The 19,863-nt window shown below is 37.9% G+C and overlaps 2 protein-coding genes across 6 annotated transcripts; both read left to right on the top strand.

Annotated features, from left to right (window-relative positions):
• The first annotated feature begins 1,956 nt into the window (after positions 1-1,956).
• On the top strand, positions 1,957-13,609 carry LOC146462725 (uncharacterized). 5 transcript variants are annotated; one of them, XM_085085355.1, is made up of 6 exons: positions 1,957-2,205; positions 7,467-7,507; positions 8,378-8,452; positions 10,972-11,106; positions 11,611-11,794; positions 12,510-13,609. In XM_085085355.1, the coding sequence occupies exons 2-5, from the start codon at positions 7,475-7,477 to the stop codon at positions 11,785-11,787; spliced, it is 420 nt and encodes a 139-aa protein (XP_084941481.1). In that variant the 5' UTR covers positions 1,957-2,205; positions 7,467-7,474; the 3' UTR covers positions 11,788-11,794; positions 12,510-13,609. The 5 variants fall into 5 exon arrangements, with proteins under 5 accessions (XP_084941481.1, XP_084941479.1, XP_084941480.1 ...); XM_085085353.1 differs by having other exon boundaries at positions 8,378-8,488; XM_085085354.1 differs by lacking the exon at positions 7,467-7,507.
• Positions 13,610-13,983: 374 nt separating this feature from the next.
• LOC146462724 (uncharacterized) lies at positions 13,984-19,404 on the top strand. Its single transcript, XM_085085499.1, has 4 exons — positions 13,984-14,255; positions 14,911-14,957; positions 15,945-16,095; positions 16,613-19,404. Exons 1-4 carry the CDS (start codon positions 14,019-14,021, stop codon positions 16,829-16,831), a joined length of 654 nt encoding a protein of 217 aa, XP_084941625.1. The 5' UTR covers positions 13,984-14,018; the 3' UTR covers positions 16,832-19,404.
• Positions 19,405-19,863: the final 459 nt, after the last annotated feature.

Raw genomic sequence — 19,863 nt, 5'->3', positions numbered from 1 at the left:
AATTTGAGACAAAAAATTTAACGGTAAATAATAGCCCAAGAACAGAAAATTCTGCCACATGATCCCTCCATGATGGCGTAGTTGAAATGTAACATTCATTTGATTTAATATGAATGTAGGTGATGAAGCCTTGCTGTAAAGGGCGCTGACTAGTAAGTGCGTTTCGATACTGAATGCAGTTAATTTTGGGCCGGGAGATTATAGTGACCTAAATCAGTGTACAGTCGACTCCCGATAACTCGAACCTTCAAGGGAAATTGAAAGAGGTTCGAATTTTCGGGAGTTCGAGTTATCGAGGGTAAAATTATATAGAAAATGACCTGAAGGGAAAGGAAAATTGATTCGAGTTAGCGCGAGGTTCGAGTTAGCGAGGGTTCGAGTTATCGGGAGTCGACTGTAGTTCCAGAGTCCCCACATGTTCTGAACACAAACTTTCCCGCGCAATGCTGTTTTCCCAGTATTGTTGGACAAAATAATGACAACAGGGCCACCTAGTCGTTCGTTGCAGTAAAATATCTGTTTAGAATAGCTTTCGGCTTAAAGACTCTTGTTTTACAAATTGGGATGAAAAACGCTGCTAGACGTTTCTCGCGTGAAGTGTCACCTTTAACTCTCGCAATCAGTGACAGCTTGGAATCGAGATTATAAACACCGGAAAGCGGGTACAAGACTTGTGACACCTGTGTGCTTACGAAACGGGAAGTGCTTAAAATTTCGCAAAAGTTCGGGAGCTATACATGCGCAGGTATGAACATTCGCAAAGTAGCCGGATCTAAAATCAGTTCAGTTGATTTTTTCCCTGCTTAAATCTGGTTATGGTAGGCCGGTCACTTCATCGTAGGAGTATTAGCTGTAAAAAATGTTTTAAAAGACTTTCCGAGAATCGAACCGTCGTGTTCTTTTGAGTTAAAACGAAAATTGCTTTTCACGCCAATTTGATCAAGGTTGACATCTTGTTCTCGGCGAAGCTTAATTAGTTTCAGTAGGAAGAGTGAACCAGTGGTTAATTTTGCTTTGCTGATAAGGAAAATAAGTCAAAACAGCCACATGTGAAGAAAAAGATGGTAAAGGGCTGAAAATGCTTCCATTAGCTAAATAGGGTAACTCAACGTTAATTCACTGGCGCGGTTTGTTTTGGGCTGACCGCTCATTTTGCCCCGTTTAACTTAAATGTTATCTAGTGTTTCCGTGAGACAATCATGTTGTAAAACATGCTATGGCTTTTAAGAGGACAAACGCAACGGCGAGTGAATTTTTAAGGTGATTGACTCAGAAAATCGGGTGAAATGGTGAACAAAATGTAAAAAAGGAAAAAAATATGCCTAATTCTGCCTCACGATGGCGTAATAAAATGTAGCATTGATGTGATTTAATGTGAATGTAGGTGATGAAGCCTTGCCGTGAAGGGCGCTTTAATAGTTGTAAGTACGTTTCGATCGAATGCAGGCCAGGCCGGTACAGTGTATGTTTTGGTGGAAAAAGCGCTTCTTTTCAGACAACTGTTCAGAGTCCCCACATGACCTGAATAAAAACTTTCCTGCGTAATGCTGTAAACTGTTGCTGTGGTTGTGAGTGCAACTGTCGAACCTTTGTAGAAAACTGAAATTTATTTATCAGAATTAATTACTAACTTTTTGTTTTCGCACAACAACAAATCAAAAGTTGATAACCACTCTAAAGAATACCCTTTACCACCCAAAGCAAAAAAGCGGAGAATTTATTCAACAACTGTAAAAAAAAATTATCTGTTTAGAATAGTTTTCGGCTCCGAAATAATTTTTTTCGTTTTTTTTTTCTTTCTTTTTTTTCACAAACGCGAAATGACACTTCAACCCGCAACTTGTCTGGGATTTGGTCCCCAGGCCTCTCCCGTTGCATTGTCGAGTCTCTCAGAACGATATTAGGGACTGGCAACTACTGTGTAACCACATTTGGCGCCATTTGGAAAACGTCGGCTGTTTTGGTTGAATTTGGTTGAGTTTTGAGACTTTTTCTTACGCTTCACGAATCCAAAGCGGTGATTTAAAGGTAGTGGCTGGAAGAGATGATTCTGTGCTCGACATTGACTCAGGAACAGGTGAAAATAATGGAGAATTTCGATTTGCTGACGAAGATGATTTTCCCCTACTGAAGACACAGACGAAGCAATTATGGACGATGTGGTTTGTGAATGAATACGAAAATACATGTATATGTGACAGTGAGGTAAGAACTTTATTAAAATCTTGTTAAATAATACATGTTACCTTGTGGCTGTGTGAGCATTATATGAGCTTATGTGAACATTTTCATCTGATTTATTCGGCCTTCTAAATTCTAATTTTGAATTTCAAATAGCAATTAAACAGGTAATCTGAGTTGCATTCTCCAAAAATATAAGTCTTAATGCTTGCCTTGATATTTACCATCTTTCTCGGAGATTAATTAATATATTAGAGGTGACTGATTTTGCAACAGAAATCAAAAGGTGATTTTTTTGTGCAGAGCTACACTGTAAGTGATTTCAAAGTACTATAAAATTTGCATAATTGTACAGAGTATGACTATACAATAACAATAACAATAACAATAACAATTATTTATTATTGAAGAAAACACTTAACAAATTGTTGCTCACAATTAGTCGGGTTATTTTGAGGTGGGCAACATTTGTAAATGTTTACAACACTTAATAAGTAAATAAAAAAGAAATGACGATAACACTTTTAAAACACTTTTGTCACTGCCAGGAAAGATTAGATTTCCTAACCAAGTTTCAAAAGCTGCAATTCTTCACTTGTGAATTTTCATGTTGGCAAATTATATCCAGTTTTCGAAAGAAAAGGCTGCATGGCCTTTGCAGATTTAACAATGAAAAGAGAAAGCCTTTAGGAAGATTCAACAGCTTAAATGTGTGACAGTTGCACTAACTCATGTAAATTCACAATCACAACAAAATAATATATTTAGTGTTCAGACCATGTGAGGACTCTGAATACCAGGTTGATGTAATTATCTAGTCACGTCTGACTTGGCTGTCCATGGTGAAATCTAATTTGGCATGTTTGATTGTAAATTTGTACCATTTTTGACTCATGAATGCAGGCATGTGCAAGAACGAGTTATCGCGATCTGGGGATTTTCACTTGGTCGGCAGGTTGTTAACTTTCATGAATGCACAGTAAATCAGAGTTATCATAATGTAGGGAAATTTTACTCGGACATTGGTCCGAAAATTTTCCAATTTTGAGATGTTGAAAACGGTGAATCAAAAGAGGAACTTCTAAGGAATGGTTAACAGCTTTAACAGGGGAAAATCATGCATTAACGGCAAAGACATTTTTCTTCGATTTGTGGTTTTATCAACCTGATGAGCAGGTGGATCTCAAATCAACTTTTAATCTGCGGACTTTGGTAACTTTCAAGTGCTTCTAGGAATATAACACACAAATAATATTATTACAGGTTTGAATGTGAGTTTGTACTGAAATACTATTCTAATAGACTGATTTTTCATTTTCCGAACAGTTCTTGCAAAATGTTTGAAAAACATGCTCTGATAAATTTGCTTCAAAATTGACTTCAAATCGCTTGCAAGGTGTCTCGCGGCGAAAATTTTACACTTTTGCTCTTAGGGCTACAATGCATAACAAGTTAAGACCTATCTGAGTAAATTTTTGTTTATTAAGGAAAGCTTTTTGTATGTTTCCTATTTTTATTGAGGAAACTTGGCAACTAGGAATAATGTTGTGTAAACAAGGGCACAACTAAAAGCCAGAATCAGGAAAACAGTAACTGGAAAGGAAAATCCGGAATCCGGAATCGGAAACTACAATATGAAAATAAAACATTTACTGCTAGTAAAAAAGTGAATGTTTAGTTCAAAGTAACGTCCTTGTCAAATGTAAATTTGATATTTTTCGATAGGTGACACCAGAGAATAAAACTAATTAATTAAGTCATTATTTCCTGCCAATGAAAAGTAAGTGTTTCTCACGGGTTTAAAACTGATCGCCTTTGAACTAAAGAAAACTAATTTCATAGTCTATAAGTCACCTCTATGTTTAATGCTTTGAAACTCTATTAAGACTCTATCAAAACAAGTTGAAGCGGGGTGTCCAGAAAATAGACGAAACAAAAGGGGCAGAAGATATGCATTCACGCAACTAACCACCTCTTAATTGGAAAGTCCGCCATCTGTACGGTGTGAAGCAATTTGTGTTGTCTCCGAGTTACCTCTATGTTGTCTCTCTCTGTCCCATAGGACATTGCTTCCTTTATAAAGGGTCCTTTCGTTTATGCCAACAAGTGATATGAGTTTTTTATTCTGTATTTTTTACCCCAAGTCATGTATTTCGCCATTAAATATTCCTAACCGTATTCATTATAGTTTCTGATTCTGGATTCCGGATTCCGGTTTCTGTTTTCTGGATTATGGCTTTTATAATTTTAGTGCTGCCCTGTAAACAAACACATGTCCTCGCAAGCAAATTCACCCAAGTTACGCGAGAATGGAATTTCATCTAACATTTTGAAACTTTTAGACCTTAACATGTATTTTGTTTAGTAAATTGTATTCATTGACTAGACATTCTAACTATTCTAGACTAACAGGGTGCTGTTTCTTTACGACTTGCAAGTTGTGTAAATACTAATGTTTATTTATTACCAATATGCTAATTTGTTGAATTGCTGGACTAACAAGTACCGCGTTACCACTATCCTCTTCCGCATTCACGAGTTGGCTCACAGTTGATTTTTTATAGATCTATTCTTTGTGTTCCCTATGGCCTAATCATAATTAATGTCCTTGATTAATTGAATAATGTGCTCTGTTCAGTCAAGCCCTCAACCTGGAAATGACTCACAGGCCCAGTCACTTGGAAGCATGCATGTGGGGCTTATTAAGAAGCATGCTGGTTGTCTTTTTCTTCTGCTATTCTCTACATGTATAAAGAAATGGTTATGTGTTCTAAACAATCATCTTTACACACTCATATCTACATGTACTGCTGTGGTTTATATTGGCAGTTAACCCACTTGTCTCATTCAAAGATAAAGAAAAAAAATTAAATTATTCTTATGATCACCTGTACTGGGTTTTTAACTAACTGCGAGCCAGTGAGGGATGCAAGCCGAGAAAGCTTGTTTTATAAGTCTCATGAGTTGAGTTATCAGTCAGGTATTTTTTTATTTTATTTATTTATTTGACTTCGCCTTCAAACTTAAGACTATAAACAGAACATAACAACATGAAACAGAAAATAAACCATTACTGGGTTAAGGCAGGGTGACCACAACAGCTAGCGCCAATTACTGTGGGCCCAAAGCACTGAAAATAGCAATTAAGGTTAAGCACTCAATTGAACATGTAGGGTTAAGTGCTGACAACTTTGATTAAGGTTAAGCACTCATTGTATTGATTGGAGTTTAAAGCATTGACTGTAGTGATAAGCATTAGCTAAAGATTAAAATAATAATGTATTTCTCTATATATGTAAGTTTAGGTTTGCCATTGCCTTGACCCACAGTTCACATGCCTCGTATATTTGTAAAACTCAACTGGACTTAAGTCTGGTATGTCCTTATGGGTACCTTCCTTTTCTTGTTTATGGCATCACCTTTAATAAAAGAGCAAGTGCTATCAGACCACAATAATTATTATGAGATTACATCACAAAGACAAATAATGGCTTTAAGAGATAAAGCTTTGTTTAGAAGAGTACAATCATGTAAGTGCATTTTGATCAAATGCTGTGGCAAAAAGACAGTCTTGGTAAGAGGATTGGTAGTAAGAAGAATTTATTGGCAGAAATTTCCAACCTCGTTTGCAGGGTCTCTTCTCTTCACGTCCCAGGGAGCAAGAGAGGGGAGACCCTGGTCACGTGTCTCCCAGAGAAAAATAAGACCCAGGGAGGAGTCCTTCACTTGCTATTTTTTGTCAAGATTTATTGTCCACTCCGAAACAAGACTTCTGCTTTGCTGTGCGAAGCCCACGCGAAACTCATTCAACTGGCTATGTTTTTCAGTAGTCTTCATTTTGCGAGCCATTGTAGCATTAATCTGAAAGCTTAACAAAGTCCGTTGTCTCGAAGCGCTGTACTTTGGAAAATCACTGTGTATACATGACAAAATTAACCGTGGACAAACAGCGCCTTCCCCTTCAATTCATGGAGTTGTAATCGTGGTTTATTCTAGCTTTGATTATGTGCTGATGAAAGATCAGATCTGAAGAACTAAGGAAGGAAACTTGAAAGGAATCGGGCCTATGTCTAACTGTTCTGAAAGGACATTCTGCAGCAATTACGCTGCTAACAGAGCGTTTCTTTCTGGAAAATATTTTAGCATAAGCGCAGTCGTTCGGTATTTAGCGTCGTTGGTTTGTTAATGTCCCCTTTTCTCTTGGGACGTAAACAAACCAACGATGCAAAATACTAGAGACGCGAACGACCACGCACATGCTAAAAGATTTGCAAGAAAGAAACGCTCTGTTAGCAGGGTTGCAACAACAAACAATACACAGGAAATAGCACATAAGCAGAACACTTTCGGAAGGAGGATGTACCGTATAACAACATGTAGATGGTAAATATTTCACGGATCTTTTTAATGAACAAAGAAAACACTTTTGAAATACCGTAATCGTTGTAAAACAATAACGAAATAACCTTTGTTCCAGTTGATGGTGTTAATTTAGTCTGCGGCTACAATGGCTCCGAGATACATTTCCGGTCATGTTTGATTCTTTCCTGGCCGTCAAATGCGGCGCGGAGGATGACTCCTCGATGCACCGCTTGACCTTAACAATGCCTGACTTTCAGAGATCATGGACTTGACGACTCTAAAAGTAGATGTGGCAAAAATTCACTTTGTGGAAGTGCGTGGCCATAAAGCTCCTCGGCTACCACCAGAAGTAGTCGATTCCCTTTGCTGTAAAGATTTCGCCAATGACTTGTATCTCCAACTGCTTTACAATGTCGATAGCAGCTCACATTCACAGATTCCCTCGCTTTATATACCTTTTTAGGGGTTTCTGAATGACCAATTGACATGACCTTTGAAACACACGCGAATCGCAAGTTGACTTGACTGGGGCATGTTTTCCCATCTCCGGTACATTTAGTATAGGCAAACTGACACTCAACCACCCCTCTCTCCAGTCATTTATTTGTAATCTCCCAGATTCTGGGAGACACGTGACCAGCCCCAACCACGGTCTCTCCTCTCTCGCTCCCTGGGACGTGAAGAGGAGAGGCCCTGGGAACGAGTTTAGGAAATTTCATGCCTTGGGAAAAATAAAGAGGTCTAGGAAAAAATGCTCAAAGCATATATTCAAGCTAATTATTGTTCTTGAATATTCAGACCTTAAAGTTTTGTGCCATTCTTACATGTACCATTAATAATTGTAATAGTTTACATGTACTTCAAATCAGTGTTTCATTTTAACTAGCCCAGTAGCTGACATCTAATTAAATGTCTTTTTTCAGACTCCCAGATGGCTGTAAGGAGTATAAGACTTTCTAAACCAGTGAGTAGGATACATATTGGGCATGTATATACATGTACATACTTGTACTTTTGTCTAAAAACATTGACTACATTACTTGCAGTCGGACGTTACAATTTCGGTTGTTTAATTTTAGGACACTTTTTCCCTCATTTCGGACAATTTTCGGACAAACATTTCGGACACTGCGCTGAAACATGCCCAAAGTAAATTTACGACTAAAAAACATGAATTAGACTGAAATAAAATCTTTGAAAATGATAGTTTTACTGTATCTTCAAGGTTTTACAGCCGGATACACCAACGAGAAAATAACACAAACTCAATGAACCTTATGACTCAAGCAGTGTCTCAAATGCTTACCTTTCCAGTGATAAAAAGAACGACTGAGCAAAGCCGCCTAATCCGAATTCTAAACATATCATGTACATTGGCTTTGAATATGTGATGCTGTCGCTCAAAAAGTACTTTTAAAGTTTTATACTATACTGTAAAAATTTCGGACGCTTTAAATTTCAGACGCTTAAAAATTTCGGACGGTTTTATTTTCGGACAATTTTTGTCCGAAATTAAAATTGTCCGAAATTTTTTGCAAGTAATGTACTATCAAACTGTTTCTGACAAGGCACTTGGGTAACCTCAGCAAGCTTCATTGATAATAAACTGCATAAATTACATGTATGTAAACTGCTGAAAATCCCGGCAGCTTTATAATAATATTAATACTAACAGTGAAGAGAACTTTAACTCAGTGTTTTCAATAACTGTATTTAATATTCATTAATTAGATCATGTAAAGTATTTGTGTTTGAAAATGTCTTAGGTTATTTCTTTGACTAATCGCAATACTGGCTGTAAGTATTGATATTTAATTTACATTATTATTACCAGGAGGAAATTCAAGTTCAGATTGCAGTTTTTGCATCAAGGGCAGTTGCTGGACAAGTGTGGTACCTGCGGATTGTGGTAATGAGACATGATCGAGATGATACTACCTTTAAGGTAATTTTGTGCTTCCTGTTGGACTCATGATTTGACTAATTGTCTTATAACCAGAGGATTGAAGAGTCAGTGGTAACATCTAGATTCAGTATTGTGTTGTCGTGTTGCTTCCTTTTCACTTCACATTTAGAATACTTCAGTTGGTTTGCAGCTCAAAGTGTTTTGTTACCCCGGCAATGTTCAGTTTTAAAACAGCTGGTCCTACATGTAGTTGTTCAAAGGGTGGATAATTTTATCCACTGGATAGTTCTGGCAGATACTGTAAAATGTGTGCAAGATTTTCATGATAGTCCTACATGTATAATTTGTGAATAGTCTTAGAGTAGAAGCATATGTCAAATTTAAGAATGGGATTGCGTGGAAAACTTTGCAAAAGAATTGGTTGGAGTATATTTGCTCTGCTGGATAGCAACTTATCCAGTGGATAAAGTTATCGGTTCTTTGAACAACTGGGGCCAGGGCAGTAAATCCTGTGTTTAAGACTAGCATGCCATCTATTGTGATTTAAAGCACAAGATATTGCATTCTTGACTCCTGAATTGGGGGGCCCACTAAACATTGTGTGGTTATTGTAAGTTATTATTAAAAGACGAATTTGTGGTTTAGGACTGCTGTTGATGTGCAAGGTAATTAAGCTGAGAGGAAGTGTAAACTTGTATGGTAACCCCTGTTTTTGAATTGGTAGACTAATAAAGTTCTTTGAACAACTGGGGCCAGGGCTGTAAATCCTGTGCTTAAGACTAGCATGCCATCCATTGTGATTTAAAGCACAAGATATTGCATTCTTGACTCCTGAACAGGGTTTGAGCTAGGAATTGATCACTGGGGCACAATTTGTCCCCTTGGCTAAAATTTTGGGGGACATTTTTATTTTTAGGGGGACAGATAAATTAATTTTTATTCAACAGTTTTTTTACATTGATACAGGCAAGCCAACAAAAACTTTTTTTTTAGCTGATCCTTGTAATACAAGAACAGTGATCAACACAAACAAGAAAAGTTAAGTTATTAGTGTCAATACTTTTTTTTCTCGTCATATTTAAACAGAGGATCAATGACTATACTTTATACTTCAAAACATTTCACAGCAGAATCTCGTCTCGGCATCCCCTTGTAAACTTCAATTCCTTTCTTAATTACTGGTAGACGTACATGTACTAATTCTTCTGTTGGTTCTAGCCCAAACATCAAAGTCCCTAACCCTAGTTTGTCAATGTTAGACTTCAGAACAGTAGCAATAGCATCTTGCATACCTTCCGCACTTTGATGAGAATGATAGGTAGCATTTCCTCCCACTCGAAGATTCTTAACACTTTCGAGGCCAACTTCATCCAGAAAATTGAGTAGTGAGTCATACTTGACTGTGGTTACGTCCTCTTTGGCCAGCCAGTAGAGGGCTCTCATTGCTCTGAGGATGGCTTGCGATTGTTCTCTAAGAGCATGGCGCTGTGTGTTGCTGAATGTATCCCTCATAGCTTCTTCATTGACAGCATCCTCATGTTCTTAACAGTCTTTATGTCTTTGCAGAGTTGAGGTTCTAATTAAAAATTTGTACACCCTTCTGCCGATACAAAGGGGTTGTCTTCTTAGATTTCCGACAAAAATAGCAGAACATCGCCTCCTTTTCATAGTGCAACCATGTGTGATCTCGCAACCAACTTTTCTGGAAAGTTCATGATTTTCTCGGTTTCCTTTGATCCTCATCCGATTCTTCCTGATTAATTCACTGTTCTTCTTCTGTATCATTTTTCTGATTCAGTCTGGCTTCGATTTGTAGTGAAAAAGCTTTCTATTGTGAAATGTGACTTGAGAATGAACTTTGAAGGAACAACGTGCGGTAAAGTATACTTTCCACGTTCTGTTTAACTTGCAATCTCTGGGATCCCTTCGTGTCTGCTTCCGTTCAAGTTTTTTCCCTTAATTTTGAAGGAGACAAATTGTCCCCTTGGCCGTTTTTTTTTTAAGGGACAATTTCAATTGCAGTGCGATTGGCGCAATGGCACGACCTGGCTCAAACCCTGCCTGAATTGGGGGGCCCACTAAACATTGTGTGGTTATTGTAAGTTTTAAAGAAGAATTTGTGGTTTGGGACTGCTGTTGATGTTTCAAGCTAATAAGCTGATAGGAAGTATAAACGTGTATGGTAACCCCTGTTTTCGAATTGGTAGACTAATTAATAAAGTGCTTTTATTGATGAAAATTTAAGTTCTATCCATGGCCGTGGAACAATTCTTTTAGTGCGGTTTAGTCATTCTTTTAAAAATCTCTGATCAATGGGCACATACAGGACTTCACTTTTACAACATGGTAGGAAATCAAGGCAATTAATTAACAAACTGTGTAAAATTGTACAGACTACATGTCTCATGAAGTATAGAATCTTGAAGTTAAAACTATGAAATTGATTAGAAGGAAAAGAAAATCTCGAGAGTGGGAGACTTCAATACATTAATTTAACCTGATATTCTGGTCATTTTTTATAGGCTGTGAAGGATAAAGAAATTGCCAGCAAGTATCACTTGTTACAGACTTTCCCATTCAGTATCTCCTCAGACATTGCCATCTCACTGAAACATCAATGCCCTGAACATTTGAAACTTACGACTGAAAATTACCAAGTGAGTTAAATAGAATTGTGTATGTAGTCACATGTACTAACTTATATTGTTATTCTTTTTAGCTTTTTGTATCATTTCTAACGTTGGTGTGATGTCTAACTACCTAACGGACAAAACTGAATGTAATTGTAAACTAATGTAAATTTGCTGCAGGGTGTACAGTCAAAATATTGCATCACACATTCATGCTCTTTAGAGTTATGTTGTACCTGAGGGTGTTGGCCAGGAATGAAACAATCTTTGCCTGATGGTCACCTTGGTCAAATTCTCAGCAACAGAAAATGTAGAAAATTACTTGAAGAAAAAAATTCAACTTGCTTTTGCCCTTTCACTCTACTCTGAAGCATATAAGCCACAGCAGCCCACTGACGGTTGGTTTCTGCAACCAAGACTCTTGTGGGAAACAACAGCAATGATGTTTATTAACAAATAACAGCTGGTGATAGGTAGATTTTGACTGATTTTCAAAATTAGTTACTGTATTTCCTACTTTTCTATCAACAGGAGGTTGACTATACCATCATTCAAAATCTCTTGCATGGCTTTTGGTTTGTGATTGAGTTCCATTTGGAACACTTGGGCAGTGAAGCCGACCAGTTTGTGGGAACCCAAAAATTTCCCTTTGGATGTAGAATGTCCAATAAACAAGAAATTCAATCTTGGCATCTCAGAAGAGTTTGAGTTGAAGGTAAGTTATTGGTAAAAGTGATTGATGAGTGATGTGAATGGCTGTACTTCATTTTAGAGGTGTAGGGCCATAGTGTTTAGTGTGTTGGTCAGTGGTTCAAGGCTGAGCATCTGCTGATCTGAAGTCTTCTAAGACCAGAAACTGAATTTTGGAAAAATTGAAATCCAGAGGTCCCTGGTTTAAAGTCCTGCTCTGGATGTTAGCTGGAGTTGTTCCTCAGTAGCTCCAAGTTTAACTCATTCGCCAGGCTTGTAAATAACCAGCTGATGGACCTGCCTCCTTCCAGTTGGAATTTGTTGATCATGTTATTGTTCAATTAAATTTAGATCATTATTTCTTTGTGAACGTTTAATGCTCAGCCTCACTGGAGCACTTGTGCTATAATCACAATCTGCTACCCAGAGTCCTCAGGCTTTTTGGTCAGCAGGTGGGCACCAGGAGAGACTCTGGGGGCATCGAAAAAATTCAAATTTTTTGATTGTCTTTTTTCCTTAACGGTTTCCATTGTTTTACCGCAGAAATCCTGCGGTAATAAAATTCGATGTCCCCAGAGTCTCTCCTGGTGACCAACCGCTTGCCAAAGAGCCTGAGGACTCTGGGTACGATGATTGCTATAATCACTGCTGAGGGTAATTAATACAGTTTATTACTGTTGTTGTTGTTGTTGTTAGTATTATCATTGTTATTATTATTATTATTATTATTGTTTTAACAGCACTATTTTACACTGCTAAAAAGAAAAAGAAGAATTAAAACCAAACATTTTCGATTGATCAAGCTATCTTCAGGGTAAAAAGACTGTCCGCTACATGCACATTTTACAGTATGTGCTTCAGGTGATTCCTGATGGGAACAGTTTAGCTAGGTAAGAATGGACTTGTTTGTGTTCACACTGGGGCTCCAATTTGTTGGATCATTAAGCCTTCAATTATTCTGTGCTTGTGAAAAGATTCTGCCCTACAAAGGATTCACTAACTAAATGAATGGGTTGGATTCTCACGTACATGTAGAACTGGAGTTGGTGGTTTCAAATCTTGGTGTAAGCACCAACAAGGGTCTTTAACCCATTTCAGTCTTACAGTACATGTAGTACTGTTTTCTTTGCCATTTTGTATGTGTGATGTACCATTTAAAAGGTCTTCATGAGTGAAATTTGTTTCTCATGTCAAGATAACTGAAGGAAGTCAGGTCTTTGACAGAAATACATGTAGTTCCAAACGTCAAAATGAAAAATTACAAAATTTCACTGATCGTTTCATGGGATAGATCTACCCCCAAATTGTAGCTTAATTTGCAGTTTTTAATGCATAGAAAGTTCTGTCCAGGAGATATTGTCAGAGTCTGTAAGTGCATCAAATTGAAACATTTGAAAAATTGTAGAAGTGGTAAACCACATCATAGATACCAGGGGGTACTATTTTTTTCCTTAACCCTTTCTCGCCCAAAAGTGCCATATGGCACAAGACGCAATAATGAGCTCAGTATTTGGTTAATTTGTGTGAAATTTGCACAACCAAAAGATCTTGGAAAGATCTACAAATTGAAGGCATAAAATCATGCCCCCCTCCTATATGAGACTTTATTTACCACCCCTCAAACTTTTGGATTTTCTTTTCCTTTGTACGTTAAGGGTCCAGCTGATATCTGACAACAAGCAATGCACTGAGAGCTGTACATTAAGCTATAGTTTAGGGGGATACCCAGTATATACAACGAATAGGGAAATTTTCAATGTTTTTCTTCTTTCGTTTTGGAGTTTTCTCACTCTAATATGTGACCTCCTCCATCTCTGTTGGTGTGATTTATAGCACACCCCAGAAAATAGTTTACCTTTTAAATGGTATATGACATGTGGTCTCCCAGTTCATAGCTAGCAATTTAGAAAAATTTGACATTTCCCTCGGGCGGGAAAGGCTAGTGGGTTACCGGCAGGAAAGGGTTAACCCTATAAGTTGTTTGTCATGCCAACCACAGGGGATGCGTCCCCCATCATGCCAAACAATGTGGTCGTGTTTTTGTTTTGTCTGCTTATTTATTGAACGTGGAATGGTAATATTGATGGTTGATATCCCTTTTGACACTAAGCCAATTAAAACCCTGTAATTACATTATCCAATGATCCAGTTTTTAATAATGATTATTATACAATGTGGTATTTCCTTAGCAGACTGATTCATCATCTTGGAGCTGTGACCCAGCTGACTGGGATCCCCTTGAGTCTGGTATGCCCAGCAGGAAGGACACCACACTGTCCAGTGCAAGCAGTGGGGTCAGCAGTGGCTCCCCACTCAGCCACTCTCCTGCTGCCAGCCGATCATCAAACTCCAGTTTGTCACCTAGGCAACAGTCCCCTGTGGAGTGGCAACATGGTGTCATCTGGGGAAACTTTGTAGATGGCAACAATGCTCTGCCCCCACCCCCAGACACTGCACCAATATGGGGACCTTACCATGAAAACGAGGTACATGTAGGCTTGTTTGTAGAAAATTAGTCCTTAAGAAGCGCCTTGGTGGCTAAATAGAGCTTTTACAGTGCATAACACAATAACATTGACATTGCTGAAACAGATGTTATTTTCTGGTTTGTAAAACTCAAATCACTTGAACTGATGACCCAAAATCCCAGAAAATGGCATCTTCGCAAAGTGTTAAATTTAAAAATTTCCCCTAGTGCGGATGTGTGGGGAGGGTGTTTCGAGACATCCCTATGGGCTAGCACATTAATCTTTTAGTGCTCAAAACTGGTGGTTGTTTTGTTTCTAGACCTGCACCTCCTGATCAATAACTACATTGCTGATTATGGCTGCCAGTTGCACTTTCTTATGGAGAATTTATCACTGCTTTTTTGAGCCCAAACAAATATTACCAGTTTTCCTTGTTGTTAACCCATTAGTATAACATGCCATGTATGGCTATTTTAGTCCTTAGCCTGACCAAGTTTGACTGTACACACCTGTATGTGTTTTAACTTCATCAATAAGACATAATGGCCTTTGCTTTGTTTTTGACTGATTGTCAATTACTTCTGAGTTATCGCCTGAACTACAAAATGAAATTCAGTAAACCTGTAGTGAAGCAATCAAGTAATATTTTGTGATTCTGTTTGTCTCCATTTAGGTTTGCAAGCTCTGGCCACCATATGTTGACTTGGATGACTTTTCCAGGTAAGAAAAAGGTCCTCTAGTATGGCGGTATTGTTGTGTGATTCCAAAAAAACACTTAAATTAGATGGTTGGTTATTGTGTCATGTGGTACATGTACCATTCATTCCTCTTCAATGCTTCCTTGAATTGTTGTGTATTCCAGCTGTTTCATCTCGCAACATTAGGGACCTTCACATCAGAGTAAGAGTACGAGATTGAGTACAAGTATGACTTTCAAATTTCAGACTAATCACATTCCCCAGAACTGTTACTAATTCCGGTAGTTCACCAGCACATAAAGAGGTCCAAGAAACAAGATTAATGGGACATATGGTTATTTGAACCACACAAACTAGATTTCTAAAGTCGTAGGTGTAGTAAAATCGGAAGGTCCCTATTCTCTATCAGGAGAAAGTGACCAGAATTTCTTCTGCAGTGTGCAATACGCATTTTAAGGTTAATTTGATTTGAAGATGTACATGTTCACATTAGCTTGTACATGTATAGAACAGAAATGCTTAGACCTTTTTCTCTCATTGAGGTTGTTTGAAAAATCCTTCAATTTGGGTGAATTTGCTGAATATCACAAATCGAACATTTCATGCTAGTCAGTACTGCTCAGCACTTTATAGTTTTGTCCACAGAAACTACCTTGAAGCATATAACACAAAGTGCTCAATAGCAAAAACTTTACAACAGCAAAAGTTACCCTCTTCAAGTTAACTGCAGTAGCTCATATAGGATTTCAGGGGAAATGCTGAGAGTGGCTATTCTGTCCATTGTTTCCTGATCTAATTGGAATCTGAAAACGTTGGTCTTTATGAAGGGTGGAAAACCCTAGGAGCAAGGGAAACAACTAGCAACAAACTCAACCCACATATGGTGTCAACTCTGGGAATCAAACCCGAGCCACACTGGTGGAAGGCGAGTGTTCTCACCATTGGGCCATCCATGTCCCCCCTTTATGTTACCTGCAAAAGGTGCTAAGTGCTTGTTTATATTTGTTAGGAAAGAAGGCCAAATAAATAAAGATGAGCAGTATGCTCAGACTCTTCAGGAGTTGGAGCGTGGAAGCCCCCCAGATGCAATACTTGGTAGTGAGCTGTTACAGACGCGTGAGACTGGAGACCAAGGGAATGAGCAGAGCTGGTTGGCACAGGTAAGATGGTTGACTGCTACATGTTCAAAAACTGCTTGTTTTATGCTGCATTTTCCGGTGGTGAAAACATCAATTTAAAATGTCAGAGTGGTGTTTCTAGTCTGCTATGTCTTCATCCCTATCTGAACAACTATTGATACACTTTAGTACTGCTTGATTCAAATGAATAGTCATGATCATAAGGGCTTCCTCCAGGGTATCAAAAGTTAGAAGCATTGTGTACAGCATAATGAAAAGGGTCTCAGGACAGTCTTGCTCAGTAGCTTTCATCTCAGTCACAGTGGTCACACTTCAGGGACTCATCCACAAACTCAAAAGTTAGAACCACCGTGTACAGGTTGATAAACATCAATGTTAGTTTTTGATCTCACTGCCCGCGTTGGTTTAGACGATTTTCAGTACGGTTTGACAGTTGACTGTCTGCTTCGAGTCTTGATTCGCGACTCGATCCTGCATTCGCATGCGATTCTCGACTCTATCCTTTATACTCGATACTCATGCGATCCATTTCTTACAGGACGCCTCCCATCACGGCCTTACTATTGACAGCCTCGAGAGCGAAGCTGAGAAAAAGAAGAAAACGAAGGAGGAACACAGGCGGCTGCTTCAGGAGCGTAGAGGCCTCCTGCAGCAGCAGGAAAGGGAAAAACAGGAAAGAGATGATCGCAAACTTGCCGAGGAACTGGCCTACAATGACCTCAAGGCCGCGCGCCAGGCTGCCGGGTTTGTTTCCTGACCCCAGGTGCATTATGAAGCCATACCCCAGTGTGATCTCCCGGGGGCCCCCATGAGGCAGGGGGGCTTCAGTAGCCAGGCCGGAAGTGACATCTCTGGAGAGCTCGATGCATTCAGCGGGCTAAGCAGCTTCCATGGGTCTTGTGGGTCCCCATTGGCTAATAATGATGAGGTCATCGATGCATCAAAGATGACATCAGGCAATGGGGACATCCGGGTGCAGGAGTAAAGTGATGACACCACTGTTCATTAAGCAGTCTTTTGTGTAACTGATTATTGGTCAAAGCGTGTTTCTGTGTCCCATAGGCTAGATCAGGGAATCCAACCGAGTGGTTAAGTACGGGGTTTTTTGTTTTAGGCATTTTATCGCTTTCTTTTTTTTCTTTTTTTTTTACCGTGTGTTTGATTAGGGCCAGTCTGACTGGATGTGTTTGACTTTCGTGTTGCAATTTTTTTAAAAATTTCATTTTCAGTGTCGGCCAGTGGTTTAGGCTTTCAATGAAAAACCCGTTCAGGTTTTTCAGGAAAATGAACGCTTCGGTCTAAATTTAATCTTTTGAGAAGGATCGTGTGAAATTTTTTTCTCTTTGTAGGCTGCGATAAAAAAAAAAAAAGAAAAAAAAAATCAGCCTTTTGGCTTCTCACGTCAAGGGAAACATGCCCTAGCGTTGTGTTGAGTTCATGTTTAAGATGTGACACGGCTAGGTCATCAGGTGTGCACGTGATCAATATCAAATGGAGTGACAAGCATCAGAACAAAAAACAAAACGTTACATGACGCTCCATCGAGTCTTAATTTCTAAAAAATTATGTTTGATGTGAATCAATTTGACAAGTTTTTTGGCTATTGGCTGTTGAAATGTTAGCCATTTGTGGATTCTCTTAATAGAGTTTTACAAATTCGGGGGAAAAAAGTCAGTGAAAATGGAAATCATTTGTCATTTTTTATTTTTGTGATGTGAGTTTTTCTCCTTGAAAGCCTCGCAGGTGCAAAAGTAGGAATTTGTTGTTCGAAGTCGTATTCAGTGAAAGCATATTTGCTGTAGTGTTGAAAAAGTTAAGATATAAATTTTTGACGAAAGTTTTTCAAACGTTTTGTCGTTGAAGAATTTACTGGCCTCCAATCGAATTTGTGGTTTAGTCACTGTAACACAGTGTAACAGTAGTATGGCGTCTTCGTGCTTAATTCTTCATTTGTTTGTCACGCAATGCTTCAGAAGCGTTTCGTGACAAAGGAAAGAACCTCGCGAAGGAGACCAGCAGTAGTATTCAATTTTGTAGGCGAAATATTTATGACTCTTAACTGACTTAAGGCATTCCTTTGTTCTTTCAAGAATTATTAGCAATCCCGTGACTAACGTGGTTTTATATATATCGTGATAAAATTGTTGTGATTTGACCACTTGACAATATTTCGTGTCGTATTTAAGAATGGATGTGTTTGGTTTTTTTAGATTGAATTGGAATATTAAGCGAACAAGGCTGTAAAATAGAATTGTGAAGTTATATTTTTGGCTAGGTCAGCGATAAACTCAAACAATGCTTAGTTGTGTTAAATGTAATTATGGTGATTTAATCAAGTTATTTGCATTGCATTTTCGTTAGGAACGTTATTCAAGGTTGTCCAATTTTTGGCTTTGCTTTACGATATTATCGCTTTGTTTTTTGTTTTTTTTTTGATGTTTTTGTATTCGTGTTTGTCACTGTTTCAAGTAAATTCAATGTTTGTTTGTTGTTGTTTGTTTTTTTTTTTTCGGTGAAATTTAATTTTGTTAGAAATAGGTTTTTAGCTTTATTCAATAGTTTACAAGAAAACATAATTTTTACTCAGGGTATATGCAACTCCTTGTCGAAAAGACCAATTATTTTGTATTTCTACGTGGAATACCATTGGTTTCTATTGGAGCATTTAGGCCAGAACAATCTTCCATCTAAAAATTAAGTGACCCGCAATGCTCAAATGTGTGTTCATATTTCATCATCAGCGGTTTGAATTTTTTTTAATCTTTAAGAAAAATATCTGAGTGCTGGCGTATATAAATGTCTCCGCTCTTTACTGTGTGCATGAAGGGAACGGGTTTTTTTTAATTCTAAAAAGCGATTTATCAGCGATATTTAGCCGATAAAAATATGTGTAAAATATTACAATCTACAGAGGTGAATAGATCGAGAAATTTTGGCGCCAAAAAAAGACTTGGCGCCACATGCCACTTTTCGCGGCATTCTGTATTTGGGCAACTCGTCATTTGCTTTTCGGCGTTGGCTTTCATTTATCCGCAGGGAAGAGTGAGTGGTTGTTGTTTTGCAAGACAAGTCAATCTACGAGTGCGTTTGTCCCAATGAATGATTGAAAGCCAAACGACCTTGAAGCAGTGGATCTGTTGCGTGATTATATCCTTGATTTTAGTGCGTTAGATAATGAAGACGACTGGAAATAGCACACTGAAAAAAAAAAAAAAAACGAAAACTCACGTTGTCATATCAGTATATTTTATTGTACAATAATTTGTATCTTGTAACTCCCAGTAAGAGGTTAATAAAAATTGTAAATAAATTGTATCACTGTTTGAACAATTCTGTGATTTTTTTGTCGCTTATCCCCCGGACTATAGGTGATAGGCAGGTTCAAAGTCATTAGACCTAGAGGGGTTTGAATGTTCATCGATTCGTATCTCCACATTTCTCCTGGTTTCCCCGATCTAATCAACACTGCCAGAACAGTCCTCTTTTTAGACCACATGTGATCTGTGAATGTTTTTGTCTTTAAGGTTGAGGACGATGAAAATGTCTTTGAAACCCGTGTTATTGTATAATAGTTTTGCTTCACTTCCTTTTTGGTTTGGTTTTAATCTTTTAACTTTGTAGCCTTGTAAAATAGTTTTGTAATAAGGAAGTGGATATTATTATTATTATTATTACTATTATTATTATTATTATTATTATTATTATTACTGTTATTATTGTTGTTATTATTATTATTATTATTATTATTATTATTATTATTATTATTATTATTAATGATGTATTATTCAA

The sequence above is a fragment of the Pavona decussata genome, unplaced genomic scaffold (genome assembly GCF_977016875.1).
Source record: "Pavona decussata unplaced genomic scaffold, jaPavDecu1.1 SCAFFOLD_186, whole genome shotgun sequence".
Lineage (NCBI taxonomy): Eukaryota > Metazoa > Cnidaria > Anthozoa > Scleractinia > Agariciidae > Pavona > Pavona decussata.
The sequence above is the reverse complement of the archived record's forward strand: the minus strand, read 5'-3'. Positions and strand labels throughout refer to the sequence as shown.

Coding starts and splice junctions, on each gene's coding strand:
- LOC146462725 (XM_085085351.1), top strand. CDS start 2,158: ATGTGGTTTGTGAATGAATACGAAAATACATGTATATGTGACAGTGAG. Junction 2,206..8,377: donor CATGTATATGTGACAGTGAG/GTAAGAACTTTA, acceptor TATTATTACCAG/GAGGAAATTCAAGTTCAGAT. Junction 8,489..10,971: donor GAGATGATACTACCTTTAAG/GTAATTTTGTGC, acceptor CATTTTTTATAG/GCTGTGAAGGATAAAGAAAT.
- LOC146462724 (XM_085085499.1), top strand. CDS start 14,019: ATGCCCAGCAGGAAGGACACCACACTGTCCAGTGCAAGCAGTGGGGTC. Junction 14,256..14,910: donor GACCTTACCATGAAAACGAG/GTACATGTAGGC, acceptor GTCTCCATTTAG/GTTTGCAAGCTCTGGCCACC. Junction 16,096..16,612: donor AGCAGAGCTGGTTGGCACAG/GTAAGATGGTTG, acceptor CATTTCTTACAG/GACGCCTCCCATCACGGCCT.